General features: G+C 44.2%; 1 protein-coding gene across 3 annotated transcripts in view; it reads left to right on the forward strand.

Annotated features, from left to right (window-relative positions):
• The window catches only part of LOC129838932 (coiled-coil domain-containing protein 136-like), a 44,095-nt gene that overhangs the window by 1,692 nt on the left and 18,182 nt on the right, over window positions 1–24,221 (forward strand). For all 3 annotated transcript variants that reach the window (XR_008756935.1, XM_055906201.1, XM_055906202.1), the window contains 2 exons: window positions 23,064–23,384; window positions 23,805–23,879. Coding sequence is in view for 2 of the 3 variants with exons in the window: in XM_055906201.1 (XP_055762176.1) it covers window positions 23,064–23,384; window positions 23,805–23,879 (396 nt within the window). In the remaining variant the exon portion in view is untranslated. The remainder of the gene's footprint in view (window positions 1–23,063; window positions 23,385–23,804; window positions 23,880–24,221) is intronic.

Consider the following 24,221-nt stretch of genomic DNA (forward strand, 5'->3'; position numbering starts at 1 on the left):
TGTATTTGTAATGTAACCTATGACCTTTGTGTGAATCCTTTAACAAATCAAATCACTTTATTTGTGTCATGTGCCGAATACAACAAGTGTAGACTTTACCGTGAAATGCTTACTTACAAGCCCTTAACCCAACAGTGCAGGTCAAGAAGAGTTAAGAAAATATATACCAAGTAGACTAGAATAAAAAGTAACACAATAAGAATAACAATAACAAGGCAGGGAGCACCGGTACTGAGTCAGTGTGCGGGGGTACAGGTTAGTTGAGGTAATTTGTACATGTAGGTTGGGGTGAAGTGACAATGCATAGATAATAAACAGCGAGAAGCAGCAGTGTACAAAAGGGAGGGGGGGGTCAACGTAAATTGTCCGGTGGCGAATGTATTAATTGTTCAGCAGTCTTATGGCTTGGGGGTAGAAGCTGTTGAGGAGCCTTTTGGTCCTAGACTTGGCGTTCCGGTACCGCTTGCAGTGCGGTAGCAGAGAAAACAGTCTATGACTTGGGTTACTGGAGTCTCTGACAATTTTATGGGCTTTCCTCTATTGTATAGGTCCTGGATGGCAGGAAGCTTGGCCCCAGTGATGTATTGGCCATACGCACTACCCTCTGTAGCGCATTGCGGTCAGATGCCGAGCAGTTGCCATACCAGGCGGTGATGCAACCAGTCAGGATGCTCTCAATGGTGCAGCTGTAGAACCTTTTGAGGATCTGGGGACCAATGCCAAATCTTTTCAGTCTCCTGAGGGGGAAAAGGTTTTGTTGAGCCCTCTTCACGACTGTCTTGGTATGTTTGGACGATAATAGTTCGTTGGTGATGTGGACACCAAGGAACTTGAAATTCTCGACCCGCTCCACTACAGCCCCGTCGATGTTAATGGGGGCCTGTTAGGCCCGCCCTTTCCTGTAGTCCACGAATAGCTCATTTGTCTTCCTCACATTCCTCACACCTCCTCCCTATAGGCCGTCTCATCGTTGTCGGTGATCAGGCCTACCACTGTTGTGTCATCAGCAAACTTAATGATGGTGTTGGAGTCGTGTTTGGCCACGCAGTCGTGGGTGAACAGGGAATACAGGAAGGGACTAAGTACACACCCCTGAGGGGCCCCAGTGTTAAGGATCAGCGTGCAGACGTGTTTTGCCTACTCTTACCACCTGGTGGCGGCCCGTCAGGAAGTCCAGAATCCATTTGCAGAGGGAGATGTTTAGTCCCAGAGTCCTTAGCTTATTGATGAGCTTCATGGGCACAATGGTGTTGAACGCTGAGCTGTAGTCAATGAACAGCATTCTCAAATAGGTGTTAATTTTGTCCAGGCGAGAAAGGGCAGTGTGGAGTGCGATTGAGCTTGCGTCATCTGTGGATCTGTTGGAGCGGTATGCGAATTGGAGTTGGTCTAGGGTGTCCAGGAGGATGCTGTTGATGTGAGCCATGACCAGTCTTTCAAAGCACTTCAAGGCTACCGACGTGAGTGCCACGGGGTGGTAATCATTTAGGCAGGTTACCTTTGCTTCCTTGGGCACAGGGACTATGGTGGTCTGCTTGAAACATGTAGGTATTACAGACTTGGTCAGGGAGAGGTTGAAAATGTCAGTGAAGACACTTGACATTTGGTCCGCGCATGCTTTGAGTACACGTCCTGGTAATCCGTCTGGTCCAGCGGCTTTGTGAATGTTGACCTATTTAAAGGTTTTGTTCACATTGGCTACCGAGAGCATTATCACACACTCATCCAGAACAGCTGGTGCTCTCGTGTATGCTTCAGTGTTGCTTGCCTTAAAACGAGCATACAAGGCATTTAGCTTGTCTGGTAGGCTCGCGTCTGGGTTTCCCTTTGTAATCCGTAATAGTTTCCAAGCCGGGCCACATCCGACGAGCGTCAGAGCCGGTGTAGTAGGATTCAATCTTAATCCTGTATTGACGCTTTGCTTGTTTGATGGTTCATCTGAGCGCATAGCGGGATTTCTTGTAAGCGTCCAGATTAGTCTCCCACTCCTTGAAAGCGGTAGCTCTAGCCTTTAGCTTGATGCGGATGTTGCCTGTAATCCATGGCTTCTGCTTGGGATATGTACGTACAGTCACTGTGGGGACGATGTCGTCGATGCACTTATTGATGAAGCCAATGACTGAGGTGGTGTACTCCTCAATGCCATTGGATGAATCCTGAAACATATTCCAGTCTATGCTAGGAAAACAGTCCTGTAGTGTAGCATCCGCATCATCTGACCATTTCTGTATTGAGCGAGTCACTGGTACTTCCTGTTTTAGTTTTTGCTTGTAAGCAGGAATCAGGAGGATAGAATTATGGTCAGATTTGCCAAATGGAGGGCGGGGAAGAGCTTTGTATGCATCTCTGTGTGTGGAGTAAAGGTGGTCTAGGATTTTCTTTTCTCTGGTTCCACATGTGACATGTTGGTAAAATTTTGGTAAAACAGATTTAAGTTTGCCTGCATTAAAGTCCCCGGCCACTATAGAGTTGGTTGTGAGCGGTCTTAGTGCCAGCTTCGCTTTCTGGTGGTAAATAGACGGCTACAAATAATACAGATGAGAACTCTCTTGGTAGATAGTGTGGTCGACAGCTTATCATAAGGTACTCTACCTCAGGCGAGCAATACCTCGAGACTTCTTTAATATTAGACATCGCGCAACAGCTGTTATTGACAACTAGACACACACCCCCACCCCTCTTCTTTCCAGAGGTAGCATCTCTGTTCTGCCGGTGCATGGAAAATCCCACTAGTTCTATATTGTCCATTTCGTCGTTCAGCCACGTCTTGGTGAAACATAAGATGTTACAGTTTTTGATGTCCCGTTGGTAGGATAATCTTAATCGTAGGTCATCAATTTTATTTTCCAATGATTGCACGTTAGCAAGAAGAACGGATGGCAGGGAGTTTACTCGCTCACCTACGTATTCTCAGATTCCCCTTTTCCTGCGTCTTTTCTTCATGCAAAAGGCGTGGATCTGGGCCTGTTCCAGTGAAATCAGGATATCCTTCTTGTCGGACTCGTTAAAGGAAAAAGTTTCTTCCAGTCCGCGGTGAGTAATCGCTGTTCTGATATCCAGGAGTTATTTTCGTCCATAAGAGACGGTAGCAGCAACATTATTATTACACAAAACGCAAAAAAACGAACAAAATAGCACAATTGGTTGGGAGAATGTAAAACGTCAGCCATGTTCCTCGGGGCCATCTTCAAAAAAAAACTTGCTTTATGATAACTAGCCTATGTACAGTGTATGACTGACCATTAGTCCACAGGTTAAATTTGGCCTTTGAGCCAATTACTACAAGCTCTATGCAGACGCAATATTTGGAGTGTTGCAATGTTTTTTGTTACAAAAGGGGCGGCTCGTTGTAATACACTCCGGCATTCAACATACTTTTTTACTACCTAAAAAGTTTTGTCGCTTGGTTTCTTGATCTGATCTATATGCTACATAGGCTATTCATCAAAGTAGCTTATTTTGCATTTAAAACCAAATAAAATCTCAGTAACTGTTCAAATAGTAAACCAAACATGTGCTTTTTTCTCCACGACCAAGACATGGTAACATTTTATATTTGAGCTGATATGGGAATGAATACACAAGGAGCCTATCAAACTGGAATAATGTGTTAGGTTACACCAGCAAGTATAAAAATATTTATAAAATTATAAATCTGATTATTTCACATGGAGATGTGGGAAGCTAAAAAGGCTAGCTAGCTCGCTATGTTTTTAGCAAGGCTAAAGCCAGCTAGCCAGGCTGCCACCTAGCTACTACTAGCAAGGAAAGGTGACTCTTCCTTGCCTTCACAAAATGTTAAGACAAAAATAAAAAACGTTGGAGTGTAAATGGGAGAGGGACCGGCGAGGATATCATGTTACCAAAAGGTATCCGCTACTCCAAAAATCCCACTCCACCCACGTACACGCACGCACACACACATGTACGTAGATCAACGGAGTGAAGCTTGTAGTAACCTTCATTTAAGCCATGGTCTAATCACACGTATGGTTCCTTATGTTAAGTAGCCAGGACATACTGTATTTGAGGTGAGAGTGTGAGGTGTGCAGTGGGTGGTTAAAGTAGGTACAATGTTGTATTTTTAACAGGTGTAGGCAGTGTTCATTTTTGCACTCTTTTTTTTATTTTATTTAGTCTAGTCCTAGATATTTTTACATTCGAGAATGTTTTGCAACTGAACAGCCACGTTACCAGAGCCACGTTGCAGATTGAAAATTCCATGAATAGAACTGACGTTATTCCTTATTCAACATGTCAGAGAGGCATGTTTGTTCTACATACAGTAGCATATTTCTATCAGAATCTTCCAAAACGTTACGTCCCAGGTTGTTAGCTGTAGCTGGTGTAGTTGGTGTAGCCTAAACAAATGGTTGAAGGTTCGGTCCGGAAGTAGTCCAATTTTAGAACAGCCCGCAATATGCTTTATGACTGTAAGAAGCGGCCCACCAATGCACGATAGAAAGAAAAAAGGTAGAGCTGGTATATGGGTCATATCTTTTAAACGGTAAAGGCTAGAATCAAGCTGTTTTCTCTGAGGAAAAGAGGGAGACTTGGTTACGGTGGCTGCAGAACCTGGCTATGAAATGCTGTGGGGAAAGTGGGAGGTTTGAACGAGACCACACTTTCAAAGACGACCTACTTTTCTATACTAGAGGGAGAGAAAAACATAACTAGACTGTTGTTTCACTATTAAACTCAATGCTGCTGTTGTTTTTCATTTAGTAAAGAAGCTTCTTTCTTAACCATGCAAAGGGTAGCTAACTAGAAGACTGGTGGTGACTGGTTAGCCACGGGGAAGCAAGAGAGTCGGCTTCACGATGTGTATAATCGGAGCCACTCATCGCTTGCTCCTCTGCAGCGCACCAGCTGATGTAGGCTGTGTGTTCCGGGTGTGGCGTGTCTTTTAGACTGCTGTCTTGTCAATTTCTTCTGATAAATAGGTGTTTTTTCGTTGACAAAATGAACACTGGGTGTAGGTGCGACAGAGTTTAACAGGTAGAGGTGAGACAGTATTGTAGTTACAGTATGTGCAGGTGAGTTTGGGTTAGCCACAGCTGTCTGTGTTGACTTGCTGTTCAAGATAAATTGAGTTAGCCAAAGCTGCTCTGGCAGAGTGGATGGGGCTAGTTAGCTGTTGTAGCTGTGAGTTAGCCATAGCTGGTCTAGTTAATTGGGTTTGGTAGCTAGTCTGAAGGACTTGAGCTAGGTACAGCTAGCTATACCCAGATGAAATAGAGTCCCGGGAGTTCTCTCTGTAAAATGCTGTCTCTGATCAAAGCCAAAGTCCGTTGTGATCTTCAGAGCTGCTTTGTGATGGCTCGGAGTATGTAAGCTTATGCTGTGTGGTTCATTCTCTCTCTCTGTGTGTGTGTGGTTCATTCTCTGTGTGTCTGTGTGTGGTTCATTCTCTGTGTGTGTGCTGATGGCCCAGTTTATTCAGCTACAGAAATGACTACAGTGTTTCTCCACTCTCACTACAAAGTACTGACAAACACACAGCATCTCTCTCTCTCGCTCCCCCCTCATCTGATTTGACTGACAAATCACCCAAAGATGTTACTCCCAGCACAGATGGCCTCTAAGGAGTTCGATAGAGAGGTAGAGGATCAATGGAGACACTGGGAGAAGGACGGAGAAGGTCTCCACCCACTGCATCTCAATCTCCTTTGATCTGACTGCGACATTCTAGAACACCCCGTCCATGTTGTGTCAGTGACTCCCCTGTCCTTTAGCTCTGCTGTGCTGGTGTTCCATAAGTACGTGCACTGCCCCCCTGATATGCCTTTGAAGAACCATCGACACCCATAGCTCTTCCTTCCCTCAATACCCACTGGTTTCACCAATTCCCGTCTCTACTTGTCCACCCCCAGCAGCTGCACCCCTCCTCTCTCTCTCTTCACATATGCCACGTATAACACCCACAGAGCCCAGCGCGTGCCAACCTCATCCTCCCACCATCACGCCTCCATGGCCCACTAACACACTACTCTACTGCAGTCTCTCTCTCTCACACACACACACACACACACACACACACACACACACACACACACACACACACACACACACACACACACACACACACACACACACACACACACACACACACACACACACACACACACACACACACACACACACACACACACACACACACACACACACACACACACACACACACACACACACACACAGGGAGACAGTTGCAGCCATAGTTCTGCCTCTGCATCCTCCTATTAGAGCCTGTCTCCTCTCCTCTGTCATCTGTAATTGGATGTGACTGGCGATGAAAAATTCAGGATCGTGACCCATTGCCTGGGTTTACCCTCTCTGTCTATCTCTCCAGCAAAAACGAGGCCTCTTGAGCCTTCCCTTCCTTCCTGCCAGTAACCTGCCCCCCCCCCCGTCCCCCCCGTCCTCAACTCATCAACCTCAACTCATCAACCCATCCTTGCTTAGTACACAGAGCTAATTGTAGGAGTGTGTCTGTAACAGAGGTCAACCAAAAGTACAGTCATGAGAGCTGATTGTCTAGTTACAGTATAACCTTCTTTAAACTCAGTGTTTACTCTCTCTCTCTCTCTCTCTCTCTGGTGTGTGTGGGCTGCTGTCTAACAGGATAATTATCAGTGTAGCTGAGTACTGAATTCTTATACTGTCTCTGTATTATGACCCATTTAAAGGCAATATCTGTCAAACTAACAGTTCATCACTATACCCTCATCTAGTCATCAGAAGTCTGACTGGAACAGTCTGACTGGAACTGTAGACTGTGAATTTGCTTCTGCTGCGTTGAGACAATTCTGGAAATGGTTTGAGGTCTGTGGAGGTGTATCCTGGCTGGCAATCGCTATGAAATATCCTGTTTCGAATGACAAGCTGCGTCCCAAATGGCACCTTGTTCCCGATATAGTGCACTACTTTTGACCAGAGCTCTATGGTCTATGTAAAGTAGTGAACTACAGTATATAGGTAATAGTAAGGGGCGGCAGGTAGCCTAGTGGTTAGAGCGTTGGGCCAGTAACCCAAAAGGTTGCTGGATCGAATCCCCGAGCTGACAAGGTAAAAATCTGTTGTTCTGTCCCTGAACAAGGCAGTTAACCCACTGTTCCCCGGGCGCCGTGGATGCTAAAGCAGCCCCCCGCACCTCTCTAACTCAAAGGGGTTGGGTTAAATGCGGAAGACACATTTCAGTTGAAGTCATTCAGTTGTACAACTGACTAGGTATCCCCCTTTCCCCTAGTGCCATTTGGGTTGCTCTCTAATGTTAGCTAACGACACTGCACTAACTCAGCAGTTTCAGGTAAACTAGCTAATCCATTGTGATTTCATTATTATGTCAATACTAGATACAGTGGTTAGCTAGCTTGGAGGAAGTATTTAATGTTTTGTGCACTGTGTCTGTGCACTTAGCTAGCTACCCATTTCATATGAAGTGTGACTGGCTCATCTGTGGATGTACAGAGAAAATTCACTCTTTTTTCTGATTGGTTCAAAGTTACTGATGAGCATTGTAATTCTACAAGTTGAATCGGTAGGTTCATCGCTACCAAGTCGGCACGCAGCAGGTAATGCTTTTGTCTAGCAAGAGAAGGAAGGGACTCCCACTGTGATAAGTACATTTTGCCAGTGAGATTCTCGGTGTGTTTCCTGCTTTAGAAGTAAGCTATGTTATTAGACTAGTAGCCTTCTGTGTTACAGTATAGACTTAGTGAGAAGTGTGTGTCTGTGTTAGGCTGTGTGTGACGTGGAGTTTTGGTCGGGGTGCTGAGAAGTGTGTGTCTGTGTTAGGCTGTGTGTGAAGTGGTGTTTTGGTCGGGGTGCTGAGAAGTGTGTGTCTGTGTTAGGCTGTGTGTGAAGTGGTGTTTTGGTCGGGGTGCTGAGAAGTGTGTGTCTGTGTTAGGCTGTGTGTGAAGTGGTGTTTTGGTCGGGGTGCTGAGAAGTGAGCCTCTGTGTATATGCAGGTGGCAGATGGGCACAGGGTTGGGTGTATTATTTGTCACTCTAATCAGTTGGCCTACTGAATACAATATAACAGTGATATATTCAACCTAACAGTTACTAATTGGTAAATAGTAAGCCTTTTTGTTCATTACTATGGAATGCCAATTATATGTACTTTGTTACCATCCCTGGTATGTATGTATGTGTGCACACACACACATGGATGGCACCTTACTCGACAATATATGTTAACAATATGAACACCTTACTTTAAATGAATGAGCTTAACATGCTGTAATTATTACATTCTGTACAGGCTTATTATCATATGAAGTATCTAATTAGCATAAAAAAGTATAAAAGTTGTATTCTAATTTCAGAAATTGTTACGTACTCTCAGTTTTGCACGAAAATGTGTTAATAATATGACCACCCTACCTTAAATGATTGGGCTTAAATTACTGTAATTATGTATTCTGTACTGCCTAATGTGTATATTAAGTGTATAATTTGCATAATATTTCATTTTCATTTAATTTGAATAATCTCTGTGTTCTCCATCAGCCTTGAAAATGTCATAACAATATGACCACCCTATCTTGAGATATTGGACAAAACGTGTTGATTTTAAGAATCCAGACAGGTGATTTGGTGTCATTATTGACCAGGGATTAACGTTGACTTGTCTGTGACCTTTTTCAATCACTTGAAAATAAGATCTTAGCAATGGTAAGTCCTAATGGTAAGTTTCCATCCAACCTTTTTATGGGAGTAAAGTACATGTCGGATAGAAAATGTCACGACAGGCCTGATGGAAACACCTAATTTGTTAGTAAACTTTCCAAATGTCGACAAAACAAGGTGGGATCTTTTTGTGTCAGTAAAATGGATTATGCGAGAAATGGCGGTGGAAACATACACTAATATTAATAAAATAATGAATGTAAACTTGGAGTCATGACATGTTCTGTGGTCCTCCCACTTACAACTCGTCAGGAAATCCTGCATTTTTAGGCTACAGATGAAATAAATGACGATGAACTTCACAAGGTGGTGAAAGTGCACAGTGATGATCTTGATGCTCCTTTCCAATAAATGTTGAGGGTCTGATTCAGGTGACATGATGATCAATGCTTGGCAGCCATTCGACAAATGAAAATAGTCTTGCTCTTTTGTTCATAAATCTCATCATGTGTAGGCAATACCCTTAACCGTACTGTATCCTGAGAGCTGTTGGCTAGAGAGCAGTACCAATACCAGAGTGGGCACATTCACTATATAACGCAACATTTTGTGTGACAAAGCCATCAGTAGAGTGGGAAATGCAATGGAAACCTATTTAACTTGTAGTTTTTATTTAGTACATGGGAATTTAATTGTAAAAGTTTTTTTGTATGTGCACAGCCTCTTATCTGCAACAAGTCAATTTGATGAAAACACATCTCTGGTGGGAAAATGCGCATATTGTTTTTATGCAAAGAATAATTATTTGCATGAAAAGTTACATTTGTTTGTGACAATGTTATAGTTGTTGCTGAAAACAAAATGTGAAATAAACTTGGTGGTTCGATGGTAAGATTCCCTAAAAAACAGCCATTTCGATACAGCTTCCACCGGAAGTGACTTTTTCATAGCAGATTAGAATTTCACAGCAGGTTAGGAGAATTACAAAACAGGTTAGGACAGTTAAGGTTAGGAAAAGGGTAAGGGTTAGGGAAAATGCTCTCCTAACCTGCTACGAAAAATCACGTCCGGTTGTAGCGGTATTGAAGATGTGTGTTTTTAGGGAGTCCTGTTCAATGGTAGTAGGTCACAGCAGGACAATTTAAGAGCTTTTTTTTGTTTTTGACATGTAGAGTTTTAGCTTTCAGCAGATTTCAGCAAAAGTTGTTAATAATTGATTTGTTTTAGTTTCTCTATACCAGCCATACTCAATAGGCAGACCGTGGTCTACACCCAGACCCAGAAAGGGATCAATACGGACCTCAGGTCCTGATTGATCTCAGTCGTGCTTTCAATTTAATGCTGTTGAGAGTTGTAATAGTAGAATTCACAAGGTGCAATTTTGAAATTTGGTAGTGCATGGGCAGATTCCCTCTTGTTATGTCATTCACTGACATACCTTAGAGAGCTATTTATAACCTGTCAGGAATTTCCAGTTGATCAACTACCAGCCCATGTTAGCTAGGTAGGTATGTAAGGCTAACTAACCAGCTATCTAACTGTTGTAGTTACCATGGCCAGATTATGTGCCCATGGGGGCCTCAACCAACAGGAGGCCCCCATTTGATTTTGTTGTGTCACTCAGGTACACTATATATATATATATACAAAAGTATGTGGACACCCCATTGCTAACAGGTGTATAAAATCGAGCACACAGCCATGCAATCTCCATAGACAAACATTGGCAGCTGATTGGCCTTACGGAAGAGCTTAGTGACTTTCAACGTGGCACTGTCATGGGATGCCATCTTTCCAACAAGTCAGTTCGTCAAATTTCTACACTGCCAGAGCTGCCCTGGTCAACTGTAAGTGCTGTTATTGTGAAGTGGAAATGGCTAGGAGGAACAACGGCTCAGCCGAGAACTGGTAGGCCACACAAGCTCACAGGACGGGACCACCGAGTCTGTCCTTAGTTGCAACACTCACTACCGAGTTTCAAACTGCCTCTGGAAGCAATGTCAGCACAAGAACTGTTCGTCGGGAGCTTCATGAAATGGGTTTCCATGGCTGAGCCCCCAGCTTTGGCTGGTGTGGTGTAAAGGTCGCCGCCATTGGACTCTGGAGCAGTGGAAACGCGTTCTCTGGTGGGATGAATCATTCTTCCATCTGGCAGTCCGACGGACGAAGAATACTACCTGCCCCAATGCATAGTGCCAACTGTAAAGTTTGGTGGAGGAGGGATAATGGTCTGGAGCTGTTTTTCATGATTCGGGCTAAGCCTCTTAGTTCCAGTGAAGGGAAATCTTAACGCTACAGCATACAATGACATTCTAGATGATTCTGTGCTTCCAACTTTGTGGCAACAGTTTGGGGCAGGCCCTTTCCTGTTTCAGTCATGACAATGCCTTTGGCAACAAAGCGAGGTCCATACAGAAGTGGTTTGTCGAGATTGGTTTGGAAGAACTTGACTGGCCTGCACAGAGCCTTGACCTCAACTCCATCGAACACCTTTGAGATGAATTGGACTGCGAGCCAGGCCTAATCGCCCAACATCAGTGCCCGACCTCACTAATGTTCTTGTGGCTGAATGGAAGCAAGTCCCCGCAACAATGTTCCAACATTTAGTGGAAAGTCTTCCCAGCAGCAAAGCGGGGACCAACTCCATATTAATGGCCGTGATTTTGGAATGGGATGTTCGACCAGCAGGTGTCCACATATTTCTGGTCATGTAGCGTATCATTGTATAAACACACATAAGATGGCAAAATGTGTAGAATTGCAGGAACTTAGCTTTAAAACTGCAACATTTTCTCCACCAACAAGAGGGGTGTGAACAGTTTGGGGTCGCATTGGATTGCTTGGTGGGGGTTTGTTACTACACCGATAAATTACAATATCCGTCTGGACCTTCTCAAATAGTATTTGAGTACCCCTGCTCTATACTAACCAGACAGCAGCCATCTCCTAAAGGGCTCGTGAGTGTGGACTGCCCATGTATGGTCATATAAAATAAAATGTATTCTAACAGGTGCGTGTGTGTCAATCCTTATGAAAGATCTCGGCTGACATAAGCTACATATTTGTCTCGGTGAGAATGTGAATTCATAACGTGGCTCGATTCCTGTCATGGTTTCTCTTCTGAATGGGATGTTTTGTCCTTGAGGGAGCGACGTCAACACAAAAGATGGATGGGCTCATTGGAATGGGGGGATGCGAGTTAAGTGAGGATTTTGCACATAACTGTAGTTTATGGTGTATGTGTGTGTGTGTTTTCTCCAAATGGGACCATGAGACTGTGCCCAAGAAGACTGCATTGTGTCTATGCGGTGCTACTAGACATTGACAGTGTGTGTAGGACTTCAGTGTGTGGGATGTCATCTTTGTGTGTGTGAGTGTGAGGGGGCTGTTACCTTAGTGTGTTAGTAGAAGATTAGGATATGAATGATAGAAGTAGAGGAGAGAGAGGGAGAGAGAGTCAAATCGATAACATTATGTCCCAATGCCCTTCGTCCTCCTCCATTTTCATCATCTTACAGTATATCATATCCCCTCTGCTCTGGGCCTGTGTGTAGTCAGGTTAGTCATATGGATTTTATAAGCCCTCGCTCTGTGTGCGTTTGTTTGTGTGTGTGTGTATTCATAATCTAGTAAATCACAGAGACAGGGGTGCTCTGATAGGACATATTTTCCTCATATTGATCTCCCTTCCCTCATACAGAAGGAAAACAAATTGATTTGGGTTTATAAACGGGTAAACATTAATACTGGTGATTAGTCTAGTCTGGTTCAGGCTTTGATTTATGTCCTCAACTTTTCCTACTTTTTGACTCTGTTCATTCCATTTTACTCCTATCTTCTCTTGCCTATCTTCTCTCTCCTATCTTCTCTCGCCTATCTTCTCTCTCCTCTGCTTCATCCTTTTTTACTCTAAAATTGCCATCAGTCTTTCTCCCTTCTTCAACTGTTTCGCTGTTTTTTTCTCCTCTTGCTTTCATTCTCTCTCATCATATTGCTGGCTTCATCTCCTCTCTCCATCTCATATGAAATACTCATTACAGCTCTATCAAACATTAATTATAAATACCACTGCCACAGTGATGACGTCTGATCTGGCCAGAGAGAAAGAAAGGGAAGAGGCAAAGAACCAGAGGAGGTGAGGCATGGAGGAAGTGAAGGAAAGAGAGATGTCTTCACAGAACTGATGCAGGCCTATTGATATTCCAGCACTGCTCTCCTCTGGCTTACGATCTACTGCCTTTTCTCATCAAGGCTGGGGTGCTGTGTGTGGTGTGTGTGTGTGTGACTACTAGCTGACTAGCTACTAGCTACAAGCTAGTAGTCAGTTAGCCACTGCTAGCGGTCTTTCACTGTCAACTAGGACACCAGCCAGCCAGCCTCAGCTCGGTCAATACCTGCCAGTCTGCACAGCGCGATATAAACCCAGAACAATATCGGACTGCTTTTTCTCTACCATATCTCCAGATTCCTACCGCAAGCTCTGAACCTTTACACCGGATCATCGCAGCTAGCTAGCTGCAATCTGAGTGGCTACTCCTGGCTGACGTCTCTGTCCCAAAGCAAGCACCAGTTAGCCTTGTGCTAGCCTCGAGCTAGCCCCACTCCCGGCTAGCCGAAGAGGTCCACCAGCTAATTATTGGGCTACAATACCTCTTTTGCCAATCGGCCTGGACCCTTTACTGTCGACATGGAGCCTCGCCAATTCATCACGACTGGTCTGCCCGACGTAATAGTCCGAGGTGGTTTCAACAGGCCCTTCTGTTGCGATGACGCCGAAGGCCCATCTGCTAGTCCCGGCCCGCTAGCTGTCTGAATCGCTGTGTCTCCAACTCGCCTAGCGTGGTAGTGACTACTTGAATCGGCTCCCTGACTCACCTATTGCTACTCATTGGACCCTATGATCACTCGGCTACACATGCCACTCCCTAATGTCAATATGCCTTGTCTATTGCTGTTTTGGTTAGTGATTATTGTCTTATTTCACTGTAGAGCCCCCTGCCCTGCCCAATATGCCTTAGATAGCCCTTTTGTCACACCCCCCACACATGCGGTGACCTCACCTGACTTAACTGGTGCCTCTAGAGACAAAACCTCTCTCATCGTCACTCAATGGCTAGGTTTACCTCAACTGTACTCACATCCTACCATACCCTTGTCTGTATATTATGCCTTGAATCTATTCTTCCAAGCACAGAAATCTGCTCCTTTTACTCTCTGTTCCGAACTCACTAGACGACCAGTTCTTATATCCTTTAGCCATACCCTTATTCTTCTCCTCCTCTGTTCCTCTGGGGATGTAGAGGTTAACCCAGGCCCTGTAGCCCCCAGCACCACTCCCATTCCCCAGCCGCTCTCATTTGTTGACTTCTGTAACCGTAAAAGCCTTGGTTTCATGCATGTTAACATCAGAAGCCTCTTCCCTAATTTTGTTTTATTCACTGCTTTAGCACACTCCGCCAACCCTGATGTCCGAGCCGTGTATGAATCCTGGCTTAGGAAGGCCACCAAAAATCCTGAAATGTCCATCCCCAACTACAACATTTTCCAACAAGATAGAACTGCCAAAGGGGTGGAGTTGCAATCTACTGTAGAGATAGCCTGCAGAGTTCTGTCATACTATCCAGGTCTTTGCCCAAACAATTTGATCTTCTACTTTTAAAAATCCATCTTTCCAGAAACAAATTTCTCACCGTTGTCACTTGTTATAGACCCCCTCATCCCCCAGCTTTGCCCTGGACACCATATGCAAATTAATTGCCCCCCTTCTATCTTTAGAGTTTGTACTGTTAGGTGACCTAAACTGGGATATGCTTAACACCCCGGCCGTCCTACAATCTAAGCTAGATGCCCTCAATCTCACACAAATTATCGAGGAACCTACCAGGTACAACCCTAAATCCGTAACCATGGGTACCCTCTTAGATATCATCCTGACCAACTTGCCCTCTAAATACACCTCTGCTGTCTTCAACCAGGATCTCAGCAATCACTGCCTCATTGCCTGCATCCGTAATGGGTCTGCGGTCAAACGACCATCCCTTATCACAGTCAAACGCTCCCTAAAACACTTCAGCGAGCAGGCCTTTCTTTTTTTATTTTATTTTTTTATCCCATTTTCCCCCCAATTTTCGTGGTATCCAATCGCTAGGGGGGGGGGTGATAAAGGCAAACAAGCACCCTGTCCTTGGTCTGCGAAGCAGCAAAACAAAATAGTAATCAGTGCAGGTGTTGGCCCGGGGCGAAAGACAGGTTACAGAGGTGACTGGACTTTTCTGATTCTCTGTCACTCATTCTTTTCATCCTTTCTCTCTTTTTACTGGCTCTGCTGTAGAATCTTGAGTGGCTCTGTGGCACACCTGACTTGCTGAGTTGCAGGAGATAAAGAGCAACACTGAAAATAAAAGGAATCAGAGCATCCAAAAATGACAGAGGCCACATACAGGCAACCTGCGCCAATGCAATTAGACATGATGCGCAACACCTGCGTACAAGGCAATCAGACATGATGCGCAACACCTGCGTACAAGGCAATCAGTAGTCAAATTTTTTTTTTCTGACTACAATCAGTAGTCAGAAAAGTGTGACTTGATTGAGATAGTATATGTAGTTTTGGGATTCAGTATAGTTTTGACATAATTTAAAAATGTTTTACTACATTTTTACATAATGCATAAACATTTCAAATTGCCTAGAAACAGTTGTAAAGACCAAGAAAGGCCTCAAACTAAATTAAAAAAGCTAAAGAGGTGGGCCTATGGGAACATGTAAGCGGGAATTGGGTTAAAGAACCGTCATAAATTACAGGAACCACATAAAGCCAGGGGTTAGGGGGAAACATATTAAAGCATGACCCTCATGTTCAAATAATGAGAGAAAAAAAAATACTGGTAAAAATTATAATATATACTGTCTTGATCAAGTCACACTTTTCTGAGATAATTGAATACTGATGTGCCTCCTGGCGCTTTTATTACTGTTGCGCAACATGTCTGATTGCATTGGCACACGTTTCCTATGTTCGGCCTCTGTCATTGTGTTTTTTGTATGAGTTCGGCCTCTGTCATTGTGTTTTTTGTATGAGTTCGGCCTCTGTCATTGTGTTTTTTGTATGAGTTCGGCCTCTGTCATTGTGTTTTTTGTATGAGTTCGGCCTCTGTCATTGTGTTTTTTGTATGAGTTCGGCCTCTGTCATTGTGTTTTTTGTATGAGCTCGGCCTCTGTCATTGTGTTTTTTGTATGAGTTCGGCCTCTGTCATTGTGTTTTTTGTATGAGCTCGGCCTCTGTCATTGTGTTTTTTGTATGAGTTCGGCCTCTGTCATTGTGTTTTTTGTATGAGCTCGGCCTCTGTCATTGTGTTTTTTGTATGAGCTCGGCCTCTGTCATTGTGTTTTTTGTATGAGTTCGGCCTCTGTCATTGTGTTTTTTGTATGAGTTCGGCCTCTGTCATTGTGTTTTTTGTATGAGTTCGGCCTCTGTCATTGTGTTTTTTGTATGAGCTCGGCCTCTGTCATTGTGTTTTTTGTATGAGCTCGGCCTCTGTCATTGTGTTTTTTGTATGAGCTCGGCCTCTGTCATTGTGTTTTTGTATTCTCGGATGAAGATCTGAAGACCGACAGCTCGGCCTAATAAATTGAAAATGATGCATTGATCATGAGTGTATGGAGATTCCTTTTCATTTCACTGTGTCAGCTGTGCCACAGAGCAGCGCTATCTGTTTCTCTTTCTCTCTAGGTGTGTGTATGTTCGTCTGTGTGTGTGTGTGTGTGTGTGTGTGTGTGTGTGTGTTTGCGTGAGTGCTCCTGAGGGGATGTGTGTACTGTGTTGACAGTGTGTTGATGGTACTTGTCAGGAGTGATCAGGGCTGTGGAGAGGTAATGTGTCTGGTCATTACTGCCTTTGTCAGGGAGAGGCAGAAAGAGAAAGATGCTGAAGAAAGAGAGATGAACAGATTATTAGAGAGGGCGAAAGAGACAGAAATACAAAAATGGAAAGCAAGAGAGACTTACAGATGTATAGATTAGGAAAAAGGACTGAAAAACGTATCCATCTTTAATTCACTTTACCTTAATCCATCAGAAATAGTATGAATGGGCAAGTGAGAGAGAGAAAGGATAGAGTGTGACTAGACATGCTGGAGGGGGTCATAGTTTGTCACCCCCCCAGCCCAGCGGCCCATATCCCAGCAGTCTATTTTAGCCTAGGCTGTCACTAATATTTATTGACAGGCATGCCATGGTTACGCTTCACTCCTATTGACTTTCTATTGATAGTCTGATTCTAAATGGTACCCTTTTCCCCTATAGTGCACTGGTCAAAAGTAGTGTACTACTGTCTATAGGGAATAGGGTGCCATTATAGCCGCAGCCACAGTGGTGAAACTTTCTATACATATCCGCCTTTTAGAGGCGGCTGTAACACTGCCTGTTTATTTCCAGTGAGTGAGAGATTGCACACACACTAACCTGCAGTACATCACTCTTTATACAGGCTAAGAGAGCTGCCCTGCGTGCCTTTGTAAAAAAGGTGCCGCTTCAAGGCAGGCTAATTTACTGCTAGATTAAGTCAATTTATGTTGGGTTGAATTCCTCTGTATCAGGGCAATTTACAGTATATTGGAGAGGGTGTTGCAGTGGTCAGAACAGAGAAAGAGAAAGTCACGTCTTTTTTTTATTGCTTTACTTTGAGTGGATTCAGGTTGGAACCAAAGCGCTAAGTGCTTTGGTGCTATTCAGACAAGTGAATTGTAGCTGAATCATCAGCGTCACACACCAGAGAACAGTGACTTCAGGTATCTGCATGCTAAGGAGGCTGCAGGGTGTGTTTGTATGTGCGTGTGTGCTGGAATCCTAGCCGTCGGTAAGTCTGTATGTCTCAAACTCTGTGATTGGTGTCATGGTTTTTACTGCTCTTTTGCATTCATGTCCCTTATCACCCGTCGTCACCCGTCGTCCCTATCCCCGGTTAGGAGATGACATTACTCCTGCTCTGACTCCCAGTTATTGTTTCATTAGCTTATTTACCTACTATACCTGTAAGATTACTCTAGTTCTGTTTCCCTGCATACCCTGCAATAAAATTGTCTGTAGCCATAAACCCAGAGTTAATATAACAGTGCGGTGATGGGATCAAGTGTGTAAAACTGCATTCTCCTCATGTGTATTCTAAAGGGGGTGTATCTCCTTGACTGCATAAATAAGCTGCTTTGTGTGTGATAGGATGCGTATGTGTAGCATACTGTGTGTGTGCTATGTGAAAAGGTGTGTGTTTGCTGAGAAGAGTGTGGCCATGGTTACCAAGGTGCTGTTTTCTGACGCAGTGTCGAGGTATGACTCATTCTGCCATCGCAGCCCCTCATCCCCATCCCCTCACCTCCAAACCACCAGCCACTGTGATTGTCCCGTCGTCATGTGGACACAAAGAGGGACAGGTCTGGGATTTTAAGTGGTGGGAGGGAGGGAGGGTCATTATTTACGGGTACAGTTGTGCCGAAGGAAGATAATTGTGGTTATGGTTGTTATTTGGGCTCTGGACTTTGTCCTCTGTTCTAACTGTGGCTTCTCAGTCAGAGAGAAGAGAGAGACACGTCTAGCTCATCTTGTCAAGAGCATTTCGATGTCAAACCCTTATTTAGAATGAGTATTGTGTTTCTGTGAGAGAGAGATGAAGAGGGAGAGATGGCAGAGGGAGAGAGACAGCGAGAGAGAAATAAAGAGAGAGTGCAAGGGAGGGCTAGCTGAAGAAGAGGGAGAGAGGGAGGCAAAGAGAGATGATATGGAAAGAGAGAGGGAGAACAGAGCGAGAGAAGGTTAGGCGAGGAAGAAGGAGTAGCGAAAGAGATGGATAGAGAGAGGGGCGAGAGGGAAGGATCAGACAGCGATGATGAGTGATTATTGAATGATCCCTGTGACAGTGATGCTGTTGTAGTAGGGGCATCATTGGTTGCCTGCCAGAAGCCCTGACCAATCAGTCAGTCCTGTGGCAGACCAGAAGAATGTTGGGGCGCAGAGTTGATTACAGAGAGAAGGAAGGAGGGGAGGAGGAGGAGGGGGAAGAGAGGAGGGAACAGCTTAAATGACCTTGAAAATGTCACTTAACCATATTTGAAATGGCCTGTTGTAAGGCCTGCATAGTGCTGACATAGATATGACATAACATCTCAAACCACATAACCTGACCAGATCCCACATGACAATCTCTTCATGACTTTCCTTCACCACGTCAGGCCTTTCTCTGACGTAGTTTAGAGGTACAGTGCCTTCAGAAAGTATTCACACCCCCTTAGATTTTGTCACTGGCCTACACACAATACCCCATAATGTCAAAGTGGAATTATGTTTTTGATATTGTTTTTTACAAATTAATAAAAATGAAAGCTGAAATGGCTTGAGTCATTAGGTCTTCAACCTATTTGTTATGACAAGCCTAAATACGTTCAGGAGTAAAAAAATGTGTTTAATAAGATTTTTGAATGACTACCTCATCTCTGTACCCCACACATACAATTATCTGTCAGGTCCCTCAGTCGAGCAGTGAATTTCAAACACAGATTCAACCACAAAGATCAAGGAAGTTTCCAATGCCTCGCAAAGAAGGGCACCTATTGGTAGATGGAAAAAAAAATAGAAGACATTAACTATCCCTTTTAGCATGGTGAAGTTCTGCATTACACTTTAGATGGTGTATCAATACACTAACATAAATGACAGAGTGAAAAGAAGAACGCCTGTAGAGAATAAAAATATTCCAAAACATGCATCCTGTTTGCAATAAGGCACTAAAGTAAAACTGCAGAAAATGTGGTAAAGAAATGAACTTTATGTCCTGAATACAAAGCGTTATGTTTTGAAGCAAATCCAACACATCACTGAGTACCACTCTCCATATTTTCAAGCCTGGTGGTGGCAGCATCATGTTATGGGTATACTTGTCATTGTCAAGGACTAGGGAGTTTTTTGGGGGATAAAAATAAACAGCAAAATCCTGCTTTCAACAGAAACTTGGAGACATTCACTGGAGTTGCTTACCAAGACGCATTGAATGTTCCTGAGTGGCCTAGTTATAGTTCTGACTTAAATCACCTTGAAAATCTATGGCAAGACTTGAAAATTTCTGTCTAGCAATGATCAACAGCAGACTTGACAGAGCTTTAAAGAATTTAAAAAAGAATAATGTGCAAATGTTGTACAATCCAAGTGTGCAAAGCTCTTACAGACTTACACAGAAAGACTCAAAGCTGTAATCAGGCTTTGAAATAAATAAATAAATAAAGGTGATCATAACATGCATTGACTCATGGGTGTGAATACTTATGTAAATTAGATATTTCTGTATTTCATTTTCAAAAAATGTCTCACATTTCTAAAAACATGTGTTCACTTTGTCATTATAGGGTCTTGTGTGTGGATGGGTGAGAAAAGCAATTTATTGAATCCATTTTGAATTCAGGCTGTAACACAACAACATGTGGAATACGTCAAGGGGTATAAATACTTCCGGAAGGCACTATAGTTTTAACTTAACCATCTTTGATTTCATGCGTTTCCCTCACAGTGCTGTGTTCCAGATGTGTTGTTTACTCCGGTCTCGTCTCCCTTCGACAACTCATTACATTTGATTAAACATGGATTTGTCTTGCTAGCTTTTAGGCATCACTGTTAAATCCAGACTAAACCAGGGCCTCCAGATATACTTCCATAATTGTGCCCTGATGATAATTGTTATGCTGTTTAAAAAAAAAGAAGTCTGAGTTTCTTTCTCCCAGGCTAATGTTTTATAAGTGTGTTGTGTCGTTTATTTGAGTAGATCTGGTGTCACGCCCTGACCTTAGAGAGCCTTTCTATTTCTCTATGTGGTTAGGTCAGGGTGTGATTTGGGTGGGCAATCTAGTTTTCCTATTTCTTTGTTTGGCCTGGTATGGTTCCCAATCAGAGGCAGCTGTCTATCGTTGTCTCTGATTGGGGATCATATTAGGCAGCCTTTTTTCCCACCTTAGGTTGTGGGATCCTGATTTTGTTAGTTGCTGTATAGCCTGCAGAACTTTATGTTTGTTTTGTATTTTGTTGGGTTTTGGTGTTCATTTTAAATAAAAGTAAGATGTTCGCCAGAGTATTGAGCTCTTTGACGTGCCACTGTCAGCCGCAGGACATTAGCCCTCTGGATGGGTGTGTGTACCATGGAGAGATCGGCTATGAAATAGTGTGTGTGTGTGTGTCTGTCTGTGTGTATGTCTGTTTGGGAGAGGGAGAGGTCAGTGTCTGTGTGTTGGAGGTACTAGCCTATGGTTGGAGGTAGGAGGTAGACTGCACATTATCTAATAGATAGCCTCCTCCTTTCAGTTGTGAGTTATTCATATTCACCAGTAGACTCATCTACTGTGAGTCATCTTCACTGGGCTGTGTGTGTGTGTGTGGTGTGTGTGTGTGTGTGTGTGTGTGTGTGTGTGTGTGTTCATCTGATTCTAACCTGTTGTTGACTGTTTGTTAGTAAACAGGTGTTGCCTTGTTGTGCTGTCTGCATTATTTATATATTTTCAATCCAACGGGAAACATTTGGTGTACTCTCAGGTACACACACACACACACACACACACACACACACACACACACACACACACACACACACACACACACACACACACACACACACACACACACACACACACACACATGTTTTCACTAGAATATTGATTGATTTTACTGGAACTATGGTCAGCCAATGGCTTTACCAGAACTCTGTGTGTTCCAGTTAATTGGCCAATAACACACACCCACATGCATACACAGCTAGTAAATGAGACCTCAGCCTCATGTCTTAGGAATGGAAGGTTACACTCTCTCTAACCCATCATGTTTCATCTCTCTGTGTGTGAGAGTCCGTCTGAGCAGTGGTGACGCACTTAGGAGACTGCAGCAGACGCACACGCATCACCTCCTTTCAGCATCACTGACATCAGAAGAGATGTTTGGTATGTTGTTCCCCATGCCTGAGAGAGAGCAGAATGATGGATAGAGGGAGAGGGGAGAGAGTGAGCAGAAAGAGAGAGAGATAGCGTAGAGAGATAGAAGAAAGAATGAGAGATGGAAGGGCAAAGAGAGAGAGAGAGCGCAGAGAGATAGAAGAAAGAATGAGAGATGGAAGGGCAAAGAGAGAGAGATAGCGCAGAGAGATAGAAGAAAGAATGAGAGATGGAGGGGCTAAGAGAGAGAGATAGCGCAGAGAGATAGAAGAAAGAATGGGAGATGGAGGGGCTAAGAGAGAGAGATAGCGCAGAGAGATAGAAGAAAGAATGAGAGATGGAAGGGCTAAGAGAGAGAGAGCGCAGAGAGATAGAAGAAAGAATGAGAGATGGAAGGGCTAAGAGAGAGAGATAGCGCAGAGAGATAGAAGAAAGAATGAGAGATGGAAGGGCTAAGAGAGAGAGATAGCGCAGAGAGATAGAAGAAAGAATGAGAGATGGAAGGGCTAAGAGAGAGAGATAGCGCAGAGAGATAGAAGAAAGAATGAGAGATGGAAGGGCTAAGAGAGAGATAGCGCAGAGAGATAGAAGAAAGAATGAGAGATGGAAGGGCTAAGAGAGAGAGATAGCGCAGAGAGATAGAAGAAATAATGAGAGATGGAAGGGAAAAGAGAGAGAGCCAGAAAGAGAGAGGTAAAGAGAGAGAGATATTTTTATAGAGGGGAAGTGAGGAATTGGAGGGGAGAGGTGGAGAGAGAAAGGTGAAGAGGATGAGGGTGAGGGAGAGGGGAGCAAGGAGGTAAGAAGGGGGGAGGTGAGAGAGGTTTTATTTTTGGATGTCCCTCACTCTGGGTCCTGATGACAATAGGCGAGAACGAAAGATGTGAAAAGGACAAGTGGAGTCCACCTCATATGCTGCATAAGCAATGACTCAAGAGTATCTAAAGATACATTCTAAAGAGACACATATAGCTCCAGAGAGAGTATTGATTTCCTCTGAGTTTCTCTGAATGTTCCTCTGTTTTCCCACTAGATGGCTCTGTAGAACAGGTAACACTACTTTAAAAGTTGCTCAGCGGCCTTCTGCTTGGTCTGAGGACAGCACTATCAAGCAGTGGACTGTGTGGGCAAGAATGAGTGTGTGAGTGAAGTCTATTGGGGGGGGGGGGGGGTTCTCTGTGGAAACCAGGTGAGGATCAAACCAGGGGATGAGGCAGCAGGTGGAGGGGGGGCTGGGGGTCAAGGGGTTGGGGTAAGAGACTCAAAGCCTAGACAGGCGAACCACAGCTGCCTCTCAGCTTTCAGACATCAGGAGGTATCCTATGAAGCAGGGTCAAAGAGTTAAGAAGTACTGCTACCACTTTGTAGGTCAATACAGACCTCTGTATGAAAGGAGTTTACAGACTAAGCTGTTTACAGAGGTAGTAATTTTCTATCTATTTTTATCTCTCTTTCCCCCCATCCCTCTCTCTCTAGATGACATATGTGACCTGAAGGTGGAGAGGCCTGGCATTGTGGACAAGCTGACGGCCAAAGAGAGAGAGTCCCTGGAGGAGAACGATGAGAAGGAGGAGAAAGAGAAGGAGGTGGGGGTGGGGAACGGAGAGAAGGGCCAGCAGGAGGAGCAAGGAGAGGAGAAGGAGGTGAAAGTGGAGGAGGACGAGGAGGAGGAAGGAGGAATGTTAGAGGAGGATGACTTGGAGGAGTTGAGGTCCCAGGTGCTGCAGCTGGTGTTGGAGCTGGAGGAGGCCAGGGATGTGTCTCAACGACATGAAGAGAGCTTCATGGAGCTACAGGGTGAGTTGCTATGTGTGTGTGTGTGTGTGTGTGTGTGTGACTGTATTTGTGTGTGTGTGTGTGTGTGTGTGTGTGTGTGTGTGTGTGTGTGACTGTATTTGTGTTAGTGTGTGGAACTGTGTGCCTGTGTGTAGCCATGATTGCATGCTGGGTGTTTAGTTCACTGTGACATCACAGCTGGGTCGTGAGGGGGTTGGGAGGTCCTACTGCTCAGCTGTCATGCTTCTTGTGCCAGTTGTCCCTGACCCCAGCTCCCCCATGGTCCATTCTGCTGACTCACATACACCACATTGACTGTATACATAGTCACTTTGTTCCTCCTCTCCTCCCCCTTTCTCTCCCTCCTCTTGTACATTTCCTCCTCTCATATCCGCCCCTTCTTCTCTTCCTCCCCTCTCTCCCTCTCTCCTCTGTTCCCAGGTCTGTTGGAAGATGAGCGTCTGGCCAGTGCTCACCAGGCAGAGAGCTTTACCAGACAGATCCAGAGACTGCAAGGTAGACACACACGCAAGCGCGTATGCACACACACACACACACACACACACACACACACACACACACACACACACACACACACAGAAACACGCACACACACACACACCCTTATACACAACCTCTCCTCTCTCCACTTCTGATAAATGAGCACAGCATTTCCCCTACTGTCTCATGAAATAGTATATTGGCTAAGGAAAAGTTAACAATAAACACACCTTTTGTAGATAAATGTCTCCTAGCAGGGCCTTGTGATAGTGGAGAGAGGACGTAACTTTAAGAGATACATGGATTGGACACAATCTCCTTTTCTCTCTCTTTTTTCTGTTTGTACTATCCCCATCA

The sequence above is a fragment of the Salvelinus fontinalis genome, chromosome 39, assembly GCF_029448725.1.
Source record: "Salvelinus fontinalis isolate EN_2023a chromosome 39, ASM2944872v1, whole genome shotgun sequence".
Taxonomy (NCBI): domain Eukaryota; kingdom Metazoa; phylum Chordata; class Actinopteri; order Salmoniformes; family Salmonidae; genus Salvelinus; species Salvelinus fontinalis.